General features: G+C 44.0%; 1 protein-coding gene across 1 annotated transcript in view; it reads left to right on the top strand.

The window, feature by feature from the left end:
* Window positions 1–5,494: 5,494 nt before the first annotated feature.
* FBXW8 (F-box and WD repeat domain containing 8) overlaps window positions 5,495–19,844 on the top strand; it is a 117,860-nt gene continuing 103,510 nt past the window's right edge. Inside the window, exons 1-2 of the mRNA XM_066260489.1 lie at window positions 5,495–5,926; window positions 16,059–16,163. Coding sequence (XP_066116586.1) covers window positions 5,591–5,926; window positions 16,059–16,163 — 441 coding nt within the window. The 5' untranslated portion in view covers window positions 5,495–5,590. The remainder of the gene's footprint in view (window positions 5,927–16,058; window positions 16,164–19,844) is intronic.

Raw genomic sequence — 19,844 nt, 5'->3', positions numbered from 1 at the left:
AGTTTTTCTTTTTTTTATATATTTTTTATTTTTTGTATTTTTCTGAAGCTGGAAATGGGGAAGCAGTCAGACAGATTCCTGCATGCGCCCGACCGGGATCCACCCAGCATGCCCACCAGGGGGCAATGCTCTGCCCATCTGGGGCATTGCTCTGCTGCAACCAGAGCTATTCTAGCGCCTGAGGCAGAGGCCACAGAGCCATCCTCAGCACCCGGGCCATCTTTGCTCCAATGGAGCCTTGGCTGCTGGAGGGGAAGAGAGAGACAGAGAGGAAGGAGGGGGGAGGGGTGGAGAAGCAGATGGGCTCTTCTCCTGTGTGCCCTGTCTGGGAATCGAACCCGGGACTCCTGTACACCAGGCCGATGCTCTACCACTGAGCCAACCGGCCAGGGCCAGTTTTTATTTTTTTAAAGACCAAAGTTTTATTTAATTTTTTTCTGCAGAGCATTTTAGATTTTGTTACTATGGAGGTATCAAACAGCAACAATAATGCCTATAGAAATGAATACATCAGGGTCACATTGATATAAAAATGGCTACTTTATATCATGCTGGTGCTTTTGTTCATGTTTCAAAACAATATATATGTTTTGAAATATAAAGTATATTTATATCTATCATTTTTTCCCCTTAGTTCTCACATTATTCTCCTGTCCTGCTGTTCTCCACACATTAGTGTTCCCAAATGAAGTGTGAGTCTCCAGTTCTGTCTGCAAGAACTAAGGAGGTATCTTAATGTAAGTTGAAAAGAGTTTTGTCCTAACTCCTGGATTGTTCAAGAAAGGACTCCTATTGGGTTTGAAGGCTACTGCATGCAACATGCACTTTTAATAAAAACGTTTTTCTTTTAAAAAGTGGAATTTGTTGCTAATAGTTAAAAATCAAGATACTGATTTTTAGAAGATCTGGACCAAGTTCCATGAGTTGGGTGGGGCAGAGTATTATTGGTTTCCCACTCCAGACGGGCATCCAGGCTCCATGGTCCACGCTTGGCCCTCTTGCTCCCTGTTTCCTGGAGTCAGCTGTAGGCATTTGAATCTGTGCTCACGGAAGGCTCTCTGTGGTGGACTGATGAATGGCCCCCAAATATAGCCAGGTCTTTATCCTTGGAACCTGTGAATGTTACGATGAATGCTAAAAAGGCTTTTGCAGATATGACTTAAATCAGTGGTCCCCAACCTTTTTTGGGCTAATGGCCAGTTTAATGTCAGAAAATATTTTCACAGACCAGCCTTTAGGGTGGGACGGATAAATGTATCCCGTGACCGAGACAAGCATCAAGAGTGAGTCTTAGATGGATGTAACAGAGGGAATCTGGTCATTTTTTAAAAAAATGAAACATTATTCAGGCTCAAATATAAATAAAACGGAAATAATGTAAGTTATTTATTCTTTCTCTGCACATCGGTACCAAATGGCCCACAGACCAGTACCGGTCCGTGGCCCGGGGGTTGGGGACCACTGGCTTAAATGAAGGACCTTCAGATGCGGAGAGTCTCATGGATTACCCAGGTGGGCCCAATGTTATCATAAGCGTTCCTATAAGTGGGAAGCAGAGGGAAGTTGGAACACAGACAGAAGGCAATGAAATGACTGAGATAGGAGGCTACACTGCTAGCTTTGAAGATGGGGAAAGGAGCCACAAGCCAAGGAATGCAGAGCCAGAGGCTGGAGAAGGCAAGGGGAGGGACTTACCCTTAGAGCCTCTGGAGGAAGCATGGTCCTGCCAACACCTTGATTTCAGCCCTGTGAAATGGCTTTAGGACTTCTGGCTTCTAGAACCGTAAGAAAATATGTATATGTTGTTTTGAGCCATGGAATTTGTTTTACAGCCCCAGTGGGAAACTGACAAACCGTCTTACCTTGGACATGGGAATAAACAAATTAATCTCTTGTCTTGTCCCCTGCTTTCACTTCCTTTTCTGAGACCTGCCATCATCCTGGGGTTCTGGTAGACCTGAGCTGGGGTTCAGCAGGGACCTATTGACACTGGGCAGAGATGACTGGCAGCATGAGAGACACTGAGACTGAATCCTAGAGTCCCCCTCCTATGATAGCACTGTAGGTATTTCACTTTGGTTCAGTATCCCTTCCCCCTTCTTTTGTTTTGAGGAACTTTGCCCCTCCCCCACTTCATGGGGCCCCATAAATCCAGCCCAGTGTAACTCCTGCTCCCCACACAAGGGCTAAGACTATGACCAAAGCAGGCCATTCAGATGTGATTCTGGGATAGTATTCAATAGTTCTCCAACTGAACTGTGCATTCTAATCTCCCGGCTGGATTATTGACTCAAGAGTCTCACCTGAGGATTTGTCTGCCTGACAAGTTTCCAGGTAATGCTGGTCCAGGGGCCATACTTTGAGAATCCCTGCTCTAGGAACTTGATTCCCGAAAGATAGAAAGCAGGTGGTGAGATCATTCAAAACAGATGGTTCATGCCTGCCTATAATAAAGTCTCTGAGTTAGGGCGTTCTGAGGGTTTGGTTGTTCCTTTGTTTCTTTTAATTTAGCTATCCCCCACATTCAGGCTCTTTTTGCTTAGGATAGCAGGACTTGTGGCTTGCAACTGAAGTATTTTGATGGACTGAACTTGCAAAATATCAAGGAACTCACTGATACTAAAAAAAGGTAGAGCTCCTGAAACACCAGACGTTCAGAGCCTAGGCTAGATGTAATCTCTGTCTGCCATGACCATGTTAATATAGATGATAGGAAGCCCTTATTAAATGCCTTGTGAACGAATGATAGGCATTTTACAGGTACTTTGTCAGCCTTATGGTCATTCTGAAGGGAAGATATTTTTACCTTTATTTTTCATTTGAGGAAATGGAGGCCCAGGAGTTTGCTATTGGAGTGATAGAAAATCAGCACAGATATTGTTAGTGAAGAGTAGACAAAAGGACAGTATTTTTCTTCCCTTTTTCATTTTCCCTGGCTGACCAGTGGCCCCATGAACCTACCTGTACTGTGTCTGGAAAAGTCTTTGAAAGAGGCAAGAGGAAATATTGATTTTGACCATCATAATTAGGTGTTGAAAAAATTTCCAGTTTGCTTTTTGTTTCAAATATTAGATATTCCATAAATTCTAGAGGTAGCAGAAGAGCCACGTTTGGCTTTTGGCCCACAAGTAGATAAAGCAAGTTTGATGCCTGGAATTCATACGGAAAGCACTGAGAATGAAGTGAGATGTCAGATGAATGGCTGGAGAAAATAGCTTGTTTTCTATTTTTATTACACAAAGTATCTGTTTGTATCAGACATTTCTTATGCCCCATATTATATTCGCTTCACTCATCTTTTGCTTCAGTTGTAGCTGTAGCAACTGGCTCTACACACCAGGGTAACTTGCAAGTCCCTCCTGTTAACTGCACAGATTATCTCTTGTTTTTTGCCCCAGGGCATTGCTGCTTCCTTGGTGATGGGACATCCATGTGAATGCGTTTACTTGTACTGAGTACTGAGCCTGCAAGTGGGAGACTACGAAAAACTTGTGGCTGAACCTTTCTCTAACGAAGGATGAGCCAGTAGGTAAATATTCCCTTCTTATCTCTTGGGAGGACAGTCCTCAGGCGTGTTCTTTAAGGCTCCTTAGAAGGTCCCAGTGGGATAGAGTGTAAGTTGCCCAGAGCAGGACCACTTCAGGGATGCTCTTTGGATCAGCTGTTCTTCTTTCCCGTTTCATTCTTCTCGGTCCCCAATCCCTAGTCTCTGGAATCACATCTACAAATAACGAGCTACCTGCAAGCCCAGGTCTTAGGCTAGAACAACACTCACTCTAGAAAGTTAGAACATACAGATGAAGACCACTAAATCACCCATAATACTATCCTCTCTAGAGACCTGTTCTGTTAAGATTTGGATGTGCATTCTTTTGAAATGCATACATACATTTTTTAAGACACTACTGAGATCATACTGTATCCTTACTTTTTTTCCATTTGCTATATTGTGAAAATCTTATGTGATTAAATTTTCTTTTCCTATGTAGTTTTCAATAGTGGCCCAGTTTTTTATTTCTTCATTCATTATTCATAGAGCAGCTATTATGTCACAGGGACTATTTTCAGTGCTGAAGATATAGCAATGAACAAACACATCAGATCTCTGTTCTCATGGATTTGACGACATTCTTGTTAGGATCTTTCTTACATTCTAATGGGGCAATATTTCTTTTACCAATGTCCTGTTTACATTGCTTCTGATGATCAATCTAAAACAGTGCTTCTGTGAACATTTTTGAAGGTATTCTTTGGACTCTTCTCAATTTTCTTCTCTTAGGATAAATTTCTAGAAGTGGAATGGCTGGAAAAAAGGGGATGGGAATAAATGAGGGTGCTGAGATGCTTACGTAGGTCTGACTGTGGAGCACAGACTGTTAATAATCATACTGTTAATACCACTGAATTAAACCAAACATGGTAACTGGAGGCAGTCAAATAGTTCCCAGCTGGCTTTCCCAGGTAAGTTGTGTGATTTAATAATGAACAGGTCAGACATGGAGTTAAGACAAAATTTAGATATGTTGTTGTGCAAATGACCAACTGTGTGATTTTTTTGGTTCAGTTTCATCATTTGTAAAGTGGGGGAGAATGGTTCTCATTATAGGGGTTATTTAGTCAGTAAATATTTGAGTGCTTATTAATCACCAACCTCTAAGCTAAGAACTAACAGTCCAGTGGGAAAGGAGATGCTAATAAAAAATTATATAAATATAAAGCTAGAAATTGTATTCTGTGCTATGATAAGCATAGAAGGGCATAAGAATGAAAAACAGAGACCTGATTTTTTTTTTTTTAAGGAGATGGTGGTTGGGAGATTAAGTCATGTATGAGAGTTGGTATGACAGGCGTGTAGGAGGAGTTAACCAGGTCAAGGTCGGGAGAAACATTCTGAGGAGGGAGCAGCAGGTACTACAAAGCACTTTGAAGATGGGATGTGATTGTATGCCATTCTCCTTCCAATTTCAGAGCCCTTGCACTTGTAGTTCCTTCTGGAATTATCTCTCCTGATATCTGATCTTCTCATGGCTGGGTTCCTTCCCAATTTAGTCCTTAGTTCCAAAGACATCTCAGAGATACCTTCTCTAAATATATCCTTCTAAAGTTAATGCCTCCACCCACATGCCTGGCCTTATTTTATTACCTTGCTTTATTTTCTTTTAACACTTACTACTAATTCGAGCGTCCATATTCACTTGTTAAACATACTTCTCACCCATCCCCTTGAATGCAAACCCCAAGATGGAAAGGATTTTTTTGGGGGCGGGGGTGGCTATTGGGAGGAGCAGATTTAAATGGTGAATTCTCAGCGTCTGTCATATAATAGTTGTTCAATGCATACAGAGCTTGGCGCAAAGTCTGCCCTTGTCTGCTTTGCTGCCCGTGGCTTTTGCCGAGCTTCGGTGTCACCGCACAGACCTCCTCCTGCCCGGGACAGCATGGTGGGTGCACTGGAGGCGGGGCTCCCTAACCGGAACCCAAGTGCAGTGGCGGCCATAGTTTCCGGTGGCAGCGGACACTTCCCGTGGAGGGGTTGTTCCGTGGCACCCGCCAGGGCCGTGGAGGACGTGGAGAGCTGGGAGCTCGGGCCATGGGTGACCACAGCCTGGACGAGTTCCGCCGGTGCTGGCAGGAGGAGCTGGCGCAGGCCCAGGCGCTGAGGAAGCGGCGGCGGCCCGAGGCTGCGGAGCGGCGGCCACGGCGGCCCCAAGTGGCCCCTGGGCACGGCGAGCAGGCCTCCGGGTACCTGGCGCTGGCCCAGGGCCTTCTGGAGGGCGCGGGGCGGCCCCCGGCGGCATGGGGGACCTGTGCCGAGAAGCAGGATGCAGCCAGCCGTTCCTGCTCCCCTCCAGCCTGTGAGGGGGCCGGGGCTGGGGCTGGGGCTGGGGCCGGGGAGCAGCTGGTGGACCAGCTCATCCGTGACCTGGTGAGTGACCCTCGCCTCCTGCTGAGCCAAGGCCAGCCCCGTTAAAACCCGCCAGTGAGTCACCACTGCGGGGAGAAGAACTATAATAAGGGCACACACACCTCTGTGCGTGCACAGATTATCTCTGGAAGTAGGGGTTCCCAACTGGAGCGACTCTGTCCCCTATTTAGCAATGCAGACATTTTTAGATGCTAAATGAGGGGCGGGAGGAAATTGCCGTGGACAGAGGGCAGGTATGCTCATGAACATCCTGCAACACACAGGACACCCCCCCTTCCCGCACATTATCTGGCCCAAAATGTCTTTAAGTATAAGACTGAGAAATCTTGCTCTAGAAGGATTCCTAAATTTTTAACAAGGTTGCATTGGGGGAAGAGGACTCTAGGACATGGATAGGAAGGTATTTTAACTTGTTTCTATATACTGTTTGTACTGTTCAAGCGTTCCTAATTGTACATATATTACTTCAATAATAATGAAAGCAGAAAAAAGAGGCACTGCCGTTGGTGTGGAGTTTCTTATTTTGTGGGCATGGTTCTCTTCACCAGTCTGGAGGAAGATGAAGATCTTCATGCCTTTGTCCCCCTCCCCAACCCCCCCACCCAAAAAAGTCCCCTTTAGAGTTGGGACAATCAAGATCACCTGAAACATATCCGTGGTTAAGACTAGGGCCCACGGGCTGCATGCGGCCCCCTGAGGCCATTTATCCGGCCCCTGCAGCACTTCTGGAAGGGGCACCTCTTTCATTGGTGGTCAGTAAGAGGAGCACTGTATGTGGTGGCCCTCCAGTGGTTTGAGGGACAGTGAACTGGCCCTCTGTGTAAAAAGTTTGAGGACCCCTGGTTAAGAGAATTAGACAACAGGTTTTAATGGCTCATTTTCAGTTAGGCTTCCACAGCTTCCCAGTTGGGAGTAATTCTGTTATTGGCAAGTTCTGATGAATGATGGCTTAATATTTAATCTTTAGTTATATTCAAAGAATATTAATAGCTATGAATTTTCACCAGGTGTCCGGTCCTGTGCTCTGCTTTATCTCTAAGGTTGGAGATAGCCTTTTTTTATGTGTGAGTGTTATAAACTTTTTCATTTAATGTGACAATTCTCATGCGTATGAAAATTTATGCCGGTTATGAAAAATGTATGCTGGCATCATAAATTTTCATAGGCATAAGGGAAGGTGGTTTAGCACCTGATAGGGTGCTGGAGTCAGCCTAGATCTATGCAGAAGTTCCCATGGAATGTAGACTGAGGCAAGACCCTCCCCTGGGGGTAGAAATGAACGGGAAAGTGGATTATTAGGATAAAGGCACATTTGGGGCCTCCATAGCTGAAACCTTCCCCACTGAATGTGACAGTGTCTTCAGGCTTCACAGTCCTGGGAGGTAGGCATTGTTAGTCTTTTAAAATGAGGGAAACTCAAAGAGGTTTTCTGTCTATGGCCCAGGCATATCCAGCTGATAAATTCTGAGGATTGAATTTGGATCCAGATCTTTTGGGTTCTACATTTCATCAGGTAGGAGTTTCCCAAACTCGACTTGGTTTAAGAATCACTTTAGGCTTTATTAAAATAAAGGTTCTGGTGTCTCCCCAGACCTGCTGCTTGAGTCTCTAGAGGAGAGGCCCAGAAATCCAGTGGTTGGGATGATCAGGCAAGTTTGAGAGAGTCTCTGCTGTATAGCTTCCTTTGGTTTGAGGCCTGATTCTCAAGGCTTTGCAGTACTAATTTTGGGGGTAGGCGTTGATACCCAAAGTAGTGGAGTCCTGAATGAAGTTCAGTATTTTAAAAATGGGCAGGGCCTGCCTACTGGAGGGTGCAAGGGGCCCAGGAGAATCAAGTTTCAAAGGTAGGTAGTGAAAGCCTGCCCTGGAACGTGTGCCTGTGATCACTGCCCCCTTCAGAATGACCGCAGTAGGTACTGCAAGGCTCTACTACTCTGAGGAGCAATCAACCTTTGGGGCAGGTCTGATTTTATTTTTAGTATTTTGCACTCATCAGTAACACTGCTATAAATGAAGTGGTAATTCATTGTGTGTGCTTACACGCTCTCTCCTTGGTAGTGTCTCAAAGTTTTAGAGACGTCATTATCTTCTTGATTTCTCCCAACAACCCACCCTTTCCAGTGGCCATTATTAGACCCCTTTGGCAGATGAGCACTAAGAAGGTAATTGATTTTTTTTTTTTTGAGGGGTAGTTGACCCAGTATTTTAAATCTGAGAAGTGATGGTAACTTTTATGGAAAAGGCTTAGATTTTTAATTTATTGGTTGTAAGCCTCAAAGCCCACAGAAGTCAGGCTGGTAATGCAGATGAGTGATGTAGACTAGGTGTTGCTCATTTGGCTCTTGTTTCCCTTGTTCATCTGGTGTTCTGTTATGCTTCTTTTCCAGGTTTCGGCCATGCTTCTGTAATGATTTGGTTCATAATGGCTCTTGTTCTTTTTATCATGTTAAATATTATAATGTTGAATTTGTCTTTCTGTTATTTCTGAAGAAAAATACTTAATCGTTTATCTTGAAACATGGCCATCCTCTTGGTTTTGTTTTTCCACTTTTTAAAGTTAAAAAAAAATCAAACTCTGCATTGAAGTGTACAAATCAGAAATGTATGGCTTAGTGAATTTTTAAGAATGCATATCATGTCAACAGCACCTAGATTACAGAACAGCATCACCAGCTTGTCAGAATCCCCACATGTGATTTCACAACTAGGCACAGACCCAAGTTAACCACTCACCTGACTCCTACACCTTGTTTTAGTTTTGTCTGTTTTTGAACTAGGTAAGTAGAACCATATAGCATGTACTCTTTTATGTTTGGGTTCTTGTGCACATCATTACATATGAGATTTATTCTACTGTTGATGGACATTATTGATAGCTAGTTGGATAGCCAGTTGGAGACTATCAGGAATAGTGTTGCTGTGACATTTTATACATCTTTTGGGACGTGTACTCAGTTTTCTTGGGTTTATGCCTAGTTGTGAAATTCCTGGGTCATGAAGTATGCATATATTCTCAGCATTAGTAGATATTGACTAACAGTTTTCCAAAGTGATTGTATGGTTTCTTCACTTGCATAGTAACTCAAGTGTGCGGAGTATAATATTTCAAGCTCTTCTTTGCCTTAAATGTAACAGCACCTACCTGAGACAACATATGGCAACTGAACTTGACCCCAACATGGGTAAGGTGATGGTAACAAGCTGGGGAACTCATGCTATGGCTAAGCTAAAGGCTGTAGCCACTGCTCATGTCAGCTGCTTGTTGCCATGTAGGAATGTGGGCCCAGTGTTCAGAGTCTTCAGATTTTTGTGTTTTAATTGGGAATATGTATTTTCAAGTGGACTCTATTTTTGCTGCAAAAAGAAAACCACCTAAAACTTTGGCTTCAAACAATACTATTTAGCTCATGTTGTAGAGTGACAGTTTGGCCTAGGCATGGAGGGGTTCACTCATGTCTGAGGTTAGCTGCTGGTCTAGTTGTTGCCGGCTGTGTGTGTGTGTTTGTGTTTGGGTTGTGTGTTCCATCACTCAGCAGGTTAGCCATGGGTGGGCCTTCCCATAGTCTTGAGAGCAGAAGAAGAGCAAGCCCCAATGCTTTTGAAGTCTCGCCTAGGTCATGTTTGTTATAGTCACATTGACCAAAGTAAGCCATGTTATAGTCACATTGACCAAAGTAACTCCTGGAGTCTGTGTGGAGTTATCCAAATGCCTGATATAGGGAGCCACAAACAGAGTAGAGACCATAATACAATTGTCTATTACAAACTCTTTTCATTTTTAATTGTCAGGTATTAAATGGTCTGGAGGAAAATAAAGCAGGCAGGAGGGATACAGTATGTATGTGTTTGGGAAGGGCTGTGATTTTAAATAGTGCTATCTCTGGAAGGCCTTCCTGGGAAGGTCACATTTCATGGAAGAGGAGGGAGCATGCTTTCAGAGATCTGAGGGAGAGGATTCTAGGCATAGAACAGTACGTGCAAAGGTTCCATGGCGGCCAGGGCCAGCTGGCTGCGTGGGCCTGTGCAACCTGCATGACCACACAGGCGCCAGAGTCAGAAGGGGCCTGTGCTGGGTTTAAGGCTGTTTTGTTGCCATCTTGAAATTCTTAATTATTTTTCAACAAGGGGCCCCACATTTTTTTACAATGGGCTCCAGAAATTACATTGCCCATCCTGTTGGTAGGAATGTGCTGGGAGAGTTGGGACCCTTGACATGAAGCCCTTATTTATTCATTCCAAAAACAAATCCATACCCACACTAGACCCAAGCTCCTGACCAGGGCGCTCCTCTTTCCCCTGACTTCTCTCCTTTCTGGATCCTAAAGCTCTGATCCCAGCTTAGACTGAAAAGGGCTTGGCTTTGGAAGCAGAGGCCCAGCCTCCTCCGCTTCTCTCTAAACTTCTGTGCATGCATCTCCTGGGCTCCCCCCAGCACTTGCTTCCCCAGTTTTTGAGATTGGCATTTTCTACCTCCATCCCTGCTGAAGGGCCCAGGGGAGTCATACCAGTAGGTGGTAAATGAGAAGGCCTCTTGAAGTTGGGAGGCCGATACAAATGTGACAAATCCCAAAGGCATTGATTGTGCATCTACTGTGTGCAAAGCACTGTTCTGGTTAGATTCTGTGGTGTTGTAGTTCAGTTACATCATCCACATATACAAACAACAGAAATTTATTGGATACCTTTTGCTGTTTCTCGTAGCTAGGCATGGGGATATTGAGAGATAAATGGGCCTTTTGTGGACTGCTTGGGAGTTTAACCATTCTTTATAGCATTATTTCTTTGGAGAAATGATTTCCAAGTTCTAAACAGCTGACTTACTGATGAACTTTGAAATACCTTAGGGTTCCATCTATTTTGCCTTTTGTAGTCTCCTGCCTTTATTCTATTTTATGTGATGATTACTTATCTCTATAAAAGATTTCAGCCTTTGAGTGTAGACCTCATTTCTTATACATTTGTTGACAGTACTTGCCCTCTCTCTAGCAATAGCATGGGGCTGAATTCAGATAGCATTTTGAACACAAAACATCTTGTTTTTAAAAGTGTATTGCTTTTCTTTGTCAGTGAAATGATCACATGCTCTTAAAAATATTTAGGAGAAGTATTCAAAAGTGTAGAAAAAAGGAAAAAAAAATCGCATGTAATGTCATTGCTTAGAAGCTCCTGTTCTGTAGAAAAAAATAAACAAACATGAATTTTGAGGCAAATTTGTGATTGTAAATTAACGAATGCCTATTTATCTTGACAGTGTTTTAGCCTCCCCCACATGCCCCATCTCCACCCCCAACTACTATTTTCTCCTTTAAAGAAGACATGGGTGAAACTAAAACACACCCACTCTTTCTGACTGAGATTGTGTGGGTCTTCTGGACTCAGCTTCTGCAGCATGTGCAAAGTTGAAATAAATTCCTTTAGAAAAGCCTTTCAGTCACAGCTTTAGGAGAAATGTTATTACATAGCTATTGCTTGAACTCTGGGTGCTTTCTCAGTTACTGAAAACACCTAGAGAGATCTTCAGTGTTCCAGTTTGCCCTGGAGATATATGTTGGGAACAAAACTGAAGTCAGTTTCTTCACTTCTTACCGATTTGGCTCTTAGTAATTATCCCTTCTTCTACTAAACAAGAGAAGACCGATTAAATTTCTAACAGTAAGGCACGAAACCCATCCATTTACAGAATTAGTCTTACATTAGCACATAGGAGTACAAATCAGCCTCCCTGGGGACGGATCCATTTGCAATTTCTCTCAGCATTTTTGGAGTGAGTCCAGTAGACTTTGGGAAAATCTAGTATTCACTGACTTTGAATTAACAAAGTAACTTGACCCCTTTGTGGGATTCTTCTTCTTCTTCTTTTTTTTGGCTTGGTTGTGAAAGTATTGATTTTTATATCTGTCTGTACTTTAGGATTGTGGTTCTCACCTATCGGTGTGCCTGAGGATCCCTGAGGAAGAGATGCTTGAGCCCACTCTTGGAAATTGGGGTAATAGGTCTGAGAGGCCCTGGGCATTTTTTTAACTCCAAGATAATTTTGATGTGTAATACAGGACAAGAGTCATCAATAGAGTAGAGAATCAATATCTGAGCCATTAAAGAATTAAAAGCTAGATTGTATGTTACCAAAAAGATGTTTTCCCTTAAATTTGAAGGTAAGTTAATACTTTGAGTTTATTGGTCTTCTGTATCATACATTTGGCCATTCTTACATTGCTTGGACTGTTAATGCAAAATAATTCTCTATACGTTTTAGTCATATTGACATTTTTATAATGTGACCAAGTTTCCATATATTAATATTTCCAGCATTTTTAATCTTTTTCTTCTTGGAATATCTTTGTGTGTGCGTGTGTGTGTGTGTGTGTGTGTGTGTGTGTAATGCCAACTTGTCCATCTCCATGTTAAGTCAGTGTAGATAATAGACTTGGTTAACGTAGCCCATAACTTTTTAGATGGCTCTGTGCTTCAAAATAGGGGAAAGTGTGAGAGTATCTTTAGATTGCAAGGTATTTCTCCGCATATTAGTAGCAAGTAATTCTAAGAGTTCAGTGATTTAAATAAAAAGTTTGATTTAAAAATGTTGGTGTTTACATAATTTTAATGAATGTTTCGAAACAGTTAACACCCTTCAGAACTTACAATTAACCAAGAACCATCACAACTGGTGCATTAACAGTGAGACCAGCACAGTGTCCTAATCATTTGTTGGTGTGGGAGCCATGACACCTGGACTGTTCATTTGCACCCTGGTGGCTGCATCCTTTTCATTCACTGTGGTATAACTTTTATTTATTTATTTATTTATTTATTTTTTTATTTATTTTTTTGTATTTTTCTGAAGCTGGAAACGGGGAGAGACAGTCAGGCAGACTCCCGCATGCGCCCAACTGGGATCCACCCGGCACTCCCACCAGGGGCAAAGCTCTGCCCACCAGGGGGCGATGCTCTGCCCCTCCGGGGTGTCACCAGAGCCACTCTAGCGCCTGGGGTAGAGGCCAAGGAGCCATCCCCAGCGCCCGGGCCATCTTTGCTCCTGTGGAGCCTTGGCTGCGGGAGGGGAAGAGAGAGACAGAGAGGAAGGAGGGGGGCGTGGAGAAGCAAATGGGCGCTTCTCCTATGTGCCCTGGCCGGGAATCGAACCTGGGTTCCCCGCACGCCAGGCTGACGCTCCACCGCTGAGCCAACTGGCCAGGGCCACTGTGGTATAACTCTTTAAAGGTGATGATTCTTTTTAGAAAGTGCTCTCAGAAAAGACCTGTGGTGTGGATCCACGGTGATCAGACTCCTGAATTACTTAGCCTCCTCTATTCTACCCCTTTCCACTGTCGCCAGCTGTTAGCTGCTTATAATATGACAAGGGAGACACCTTTCTGTGTAAGTAACAAGGTGGTATGAGAGTAGCATAGGATGTAGACCTAATTATTTATTGAAGGAAAAAGGAGTTGAAGTGTCACTCAAGGAAAGAAATTGGCAATATTAACAATCTGTTATTGCATGCTTAGCCCTGGTACTTGTGCCATGCTCTTTCCACTTTCCACATAATAGTTCATTTTATTCTTAATGACGTACTAGTTCGTAGGGTAGTTATATCTGTTTTGCAGATGAGGAAACTGAGGCTCAGCTGCATTTGGCCTGATCTCATGGCTAGTCAGGTGGTAAAGCCAGGATTATTAGTTTGAATCTTTAGACTTCCATGCTGTGCTGCGTCCCGGGAATCTTGGTGTTTGGGATCAAGGATGATGCTGGCAGGGTTGGGTAGAGGCACCATCTTCCAGGGCGAGAATAGAGAATTGGTCAACTGAATAGGCAAGAGAGGGAAGGTTCCTGCACCTGAATAACTAAAAACAAGGTGATTTCTCATGCTTCTTCACAGTAGGGTCAAGTCCAGACACCAGTGTAGACTGAGTCGTGAAGGGACTGATTGAAGATAACAGTGCTTGGCGTGTCTCTTAACAATGAAAAGCTGAGTTCAGTTTGCATGAATGCAGGCTTTTCTTTGCTTTTATTCTGTGTATATGAGGATTAGAAACATTTTTCTCTTGTTTCTTTATGTAGGCAAGGCAGACTTCTCCACCTTACTGTAGTCAAATAATCCAAAAGAGAAAGCAGATGGCAAATGATAATCTCATCTTGTTGCAGCTTCCCTCACTCCAGGGTTGTGTTCAGAGTCTCAAGTTGTATCTGGGCTAGACAAAGTGATGCCTCTCTTTTTTTTTTCTTTTTTTATTTTTTTTGTATTTTTCTGAAGCTGGAAACGGGGAGAGACAGACAGACTCCCGCATGCGCCCGACCGGGATCCACCTGGCACGCCCACTAGGGGGCGATGCTCTGCCCATCCTGGGCGTCGCTATGTTGCCACCAGAGCCGCTCTAGCGCCTGAGGCAGAGGCCACAGAGCCATCCCCAGCGCCTGGGCCATCTTTGCTCCAATGGAGCCTTAGCTGCGCGAGGGGAAGAGAGAGACAGAGAGAAAGGAGAGGGGGAGGGGTGGAAAAGCAGATGGGCGCCTCTCCTGTGTGCCCTGGCCGGGAATCGAACCGGGGACTTCTGCACGCCAGGCCAACACTCTACCACTGAGCCAACCGGCCAGGGCCTGCCTCTCTTTCTTGATGAGTGAATTAAGTGAAGCCAGTTAGTTATAGGAGAGGACCTTGCCTGACATTAGACCATGACTTCTCATTATTTTTTTAGGCAAGGACACCTTTGTCTTCCAATTACACTTGCAGATTTTTTCCTGTTTTTTTTTTTTTCTTGTACAGCCAACATTTCTCTCTTGATTTAACATTCTGTTCCTTCTTTTTCCACAAAGAACTGTCAACTCTTATTCTTTTTTTTTCCTCTAGAGATCCTTTTTGGCCCTCACACTTAGCCTTGTGCTGTTTTTTTTTTGTAGTCGAATACATTTCCTTCTTATACCCTGGATTATCTTTTAGCTCTGAGACTCCTAGATGAATGGGAAACATGACTCCAGAAAAATCTTTACCTTGAATATAGGTAGGGTTTACATTGGTGCTCACGCTCCTTTAAAAATGCCAAGACCATTTTCGGTTTTGAGACTTCAGCCTTGTAGTCAATGACTGCCTTATCTGAGTGATGAATTAGTAATTTGTTTGCAACCAGTAAGTCACTGGTGTCAGCCAAAGCTTATTAAAGATGAATTTTATTAGCAAGTTCTGTTGGGACAGAGAGTGCTGCTTTGTTGAGCTTTACAGAAGCAAACACCAAAGCGAGCTTTGGCAGGTGGATTTGGGAAAAGGCAGAGGAGTACATATGCACACTTGGGTTTTTCTTCTGTTTCACACTCATATTTCTTTGTGCTACCAGGATCATCATGACAGCCTTATCTCTCAAATAAAGCCTGTTACCTCATCCCTAATTGCTTATCCAAAGGCAGGCAAGCTCTAATTTCTCTGCATTAATAAACGACACCGAAGAAGAACTGCTTTGTTTGTACTGGCTCTACTCAGGTTGGGCGGTGTGAGCCCTGAGCGCATTAGGAAGCCCTGTGCCTCTCCAGTGGCCAGGGCGAGATGGTGTTCACCTCACTCAAGAGCAGCATTTCATTTATTTACTCTTTGCTCATGTTCACGGCCCTATTCCTTTTCCTGATGAAAACACTTGCGTGACCTAGGTCAGCATTTCCCCTGTGGCTGTGGGCACTCGCTCCCCTCCGAGTTGGGGGTGAGAGCAGTTATCCTGGGAGGACTGATGGCCTCCCTGATTGCAAGGCTCACTCCCTTGGCTGCCTGCTGCTCACCTTTCCTTAGAGGCCACGGGGCTCTCTCCACAGAGCCCTGCACAGATACCTGTGCGCAGATATGCATGCCATGCCCCAGGCTGTGAGATGGCACCTGCTTCTCCTTTTGGAAGCATAATGAACGGGAAATGGTCTCGTGGATTTCGTACATGAACGTGAAGGTACATGTGCGGGGCTCAGAGAATCGAGAATGGTTCTGAGTTAGGTCTCTGACTGCTCTGCTGCATAGTGAGGATGCTTGGCTCCTCCTGGGGAACGCCGTCATTGCTCTGGTCGCCACCTGAGAATGTTTCCAGTAATTTAAAGGGCCGATGAGTATGAGTATTTTCAAAATCTCAGAATTGGAAGCTTATTTCCTTTCTTTTTTTCTCCTCAGAATGAAATGGACAACGTGCCCTTCTTTGATATCCATCTGCCTTATGAATTGGCAATCAATATATTTCAGTATCTGGACAGGAAAGACCTGGGAAGGTGTGCACAGGTAAGCTGTCAAAGGATGGTCAGGATGGACTGATGTTTTGTGATTGAAATATGGGCAGCGCCTTTGTCAGAGAAATTGACAACGTAGTTACTAGCGTTAAAGAATTGATGAATTGGGTAGCAGCTTTACTGGAAGGAAAGCAACCTTGGAACTGAAGGAATTGTGTTCCACATCATTACTTGCTGTTTACCTTTCTGTGACCGTCTGCCCCCCTGCAGTCTGAGTTGCGGCTGATCCGTGGCCATGCGCTCCAGGCTGACAGCTCTGTGCTGGCCTTTACTGAGCTAGCCTGAGCTGTTCATGTCCGCGCTGTTCTAATGCAAAGATGCAAGCCTTCGGTTTCATCAAGCCTGCCTTTAGGTTGGGAGCTGAGGGTCAATCTGGGGACAAAACAATGAAGTCCTCTTTTAGGCATATAGTCCAAATTACCCTTTAAACACAAGAATTCCACTCAGTGAGGTGCGAGGCACGTGAGACCTGAGACCCACTGAGGGAATTGCAGGTCACTGTCACCCATCTCATGCTTACTCTGGGGCATACGTCCATGGAGTGGAGAAGTGGGAGATACTGCCTGGGCCAAACTTTATTGTGCACATGAATCACAGGATATCTTGATAAAATGCAAATGCAGATTCAGGAGGTCCAGAGTGGGGCCCAGTAGTCTGTATTTCTAACCAGTGATGCCATTGTGGCTTTGGCATGTTTTGAGAGGTAAGGGTTTAGGCCATTAAAATTAGTCTCTTGTTCACTTCTTTTTGGGGAACAGTGTATAATTTCTCACAAGCTAAATGCGTCTGTGATTGTGGATTCTTGGCTTTTCATGGACAGCTGTGTCCCCCAGAAGACACTGGAATATTCATTGTCTGTAGCTGCCAAAGAATTAACTTGCTTGGCGGTTACCGTTTCCCATTCCTGGATTCTAGAGTGTATTTTACACAAGTGTCTGTACCTTTAAGAAACAGGGTTCGGCAAAATTGAGTGGTAGGAGAACTGTACGCTAAAATTCAAAGCACCACCAAGAATGTGAAGGTGAAAATATTCAGGTAGTTTGGAAGTGCTGAAAACTGCAGCCAGATTTAGATTCTAGAACTTGCTATTTCTGTGGCAGTTCAATGGATCACACATAAAACAGGACATTTTAGAGAGTTTCTGATTTTAAATAGTTTATACTATTTTTTTATGAAGCATTTTGCTTAATCAGAATTATAGGGCAGGGGAAATGTAGGTTTACAGTTCATATGGAAAATAACACAATAGTTAATAAATAATTATATGAGAATAGACTGTGTTTCACGTACTCATAACTAAACATACTCCCCCCACCCCCTGTATTTTTCTTTTTAAATAGGAATTTGAAAAAGTTTTCGGTATTCTTAATTGCCACAGTATTACTTTGCTAGGGATGTTGGCAAGTCTTTTTTGATGCAGAGTGTGGAAATCTTGGGAGAAATTATTCAAAGGCTAAAAGTCACTAAATAAAAATGAACTGAAGTGTAAACCGTGCTCGGAGCTATCGATTACATTAAGAGTACCCACATTGTCTTCTTCTTTCCCCTCCCAAATTGTTCTTGTTATATTCTAACTTTACACATTGGCCCCGTTCCCAAGAGTTGAAAACAAGGGTGTAGCTGAGTGAGTCCAGCTTCTGGATGTCAGCCCGATACTGTGAGCCGGAGTCTTGGAATAGGGTCTAATAGCGAGCTGCTTTCCACAGAGTCAGCATTAGATGATAAAATCTTCATTCTTGATAGGGAGCTGCTGTTTAAGGAATCTTTTCTTTAACACTGCTTTCTGCTCTCCTGCTTTGTAGAGGGCCATGTGGCTTTCACATCTGTTGCTGGTTTTCTCATCCAGAGGGTTTATCAGTGACAGATAGGATCTAGTGGAAAAAGAGATCCCCCTTTTGGTACAATGGGGCTGCATTTCAGGGTAGATTGGTTATGCTGGTGAGATTATTCTGCAGGTGTGAACAGTTTAATTTGCAGCACAGTAGCCTGATTGTCCACCAGAATTCTTCCCTCTTTGGCCAGTTGGAATTGTGTTGGTTTTTTTTTTTTTCTCAATCTCATTTTTAAAGCACATGTATAAGAACAGAAAATATCTTAAACAGAACTTCTAAAGTGTCTCTGATTTGTGAAGCCAGACTTTTTATAGAGCTGCTTGCATGAAGATGACCGTGGATGGCTGGTAATCTGTAGAACTGGCTTTGTTTTTTTTCCAAGCATTAAAATAAAACTGCCACGTAATAAAAATAAGTAGCATTTTCATTTGTTTCTCGTGGCGTTTTTATTTTCGAAACAGGGAAGAGGTCCTTCTGTTGGATGGACGGTCTTGCTGCTTTATGACTTTATTGTAGAGGGGGCTCACTCTGTCTCTCTTGTTCTCTTTTAATGTCTCCACCTTGGGATTTTAGTGAAACTGGGCCAGTTACGTGGAATTGGCATCACGAACTGTACGTGTGCCCTTGGGGAAAACCTGTTTGCTCAGATCTTTATGCCAAATCGGTAAGTGACTCACAGTAAGGAGCCCTGATCTGGAGGACTTGAGAGATTACGCTATATGCCGTGGACTGTGCTGGACAGCTGGTTTTGCTCTGACTTTGTTTCCTTCCTGCATCCCCTCTCATTTTCTGCTTTGTGAGGCTTTCTGCTTTCTAACCTAACGCCCTGCTATGTTAGTGCCTCCTGTGTGCTTTTGATGCCCACCTCTCCAGCTCTGGGCTGTCAGTAATGTTCCCTCGCAGGACTTAGTGTCTCTGTGGGAGTGCGTCACGCTGAACGATCTGGAAACGAAGTGTCATTTAGTAAGCAAAGTTAGGCATTGGGTAGTTCATTGAACAGCCTTATCACCCTGGTATTTTTAATTGTATGCTCATTGTATTGTGTGTGCCCACAGGATTCCTGGCACTTGAAAGGATACTGTTTTTAAATGAATAACAATTACAAAATTGTCGGTTTCAAAAATACAAAGTTGGTTTTTATGAGAAGGATAAGTGTACTGTTGTTTACAGCATGAATAATTCTGAGGAGTAAAGGTTTTTTTTTTTGTTTGTTTGTTTTTGTTTTTGTTTTTTTTGTTTTTGCATTTTTCTGAAGCTGGAAACAGGGAGAGACAGTCAGACAGACTCCCGCATGCGCCCGACCGGGATCCACCCGGCACGCCCACCAGGGGGCGACGCTCTGCTCACCAGGGGGCGATGCTCTGCCCATCCTGGGCGTCGCCATGTTGCGACCAGAGCCACTCTAGCGCCTGGGGCAGAGGCCACAGAGCCATCCCCAGCGCCCGGGCCATCTTTGCTCCAATGGAGCCTTGGCTGCGGGAGGGGAAGAGAGAGACAGAGAGGAAGGCGCGGCGGAGGGGTGGAGAAGCAAATGGGTGCTTCTCCTGTGTGCCCTGGCTGGGAATCGAAGCCGGGTCCTCCGCACGCTAGGCCGACGCTCTACCGCTGAGCCAACCAGCCAGGGCCAGGAGTAAAGGTTTTGAGGTATTGACCAACATTTATTTTTAAAAAAATGATAATTATAAAATCACAGGAAGTTGCCAAAGATAATGCGGAGAGGTCCCATCGTGCCCTTCGCCTGGTTTCTGCCACTGGGGGAACAGTGTCAGAGCCAGGAAACTGGCATCAACGCAGTTCATGGAGCTCATTCACGTTTCACTGGTTTTACACACACTTACTTG

The sequence above is a fragment of the Saccopteryx bilineata genome, chromosome 2 (genome assembly GCF_036850765.1).
Source record: "Saccopteryx bilineata isolate mSacBil1 chromosome 2, mSacBil1_pri_phased_curated, whole genome shotgun sequence".
NCBI lineage: Eukaryota > Metazoa > Chordata > Mammalia > Chiroptera > Emballonuridae > Saccopteryx > Saccopteryx bilineata.
The sequence above is the reverse complement of the archived record's forward strand: the minus strand, read 5'-3'. Positions and strand labels throughout refer to the sequence as shown.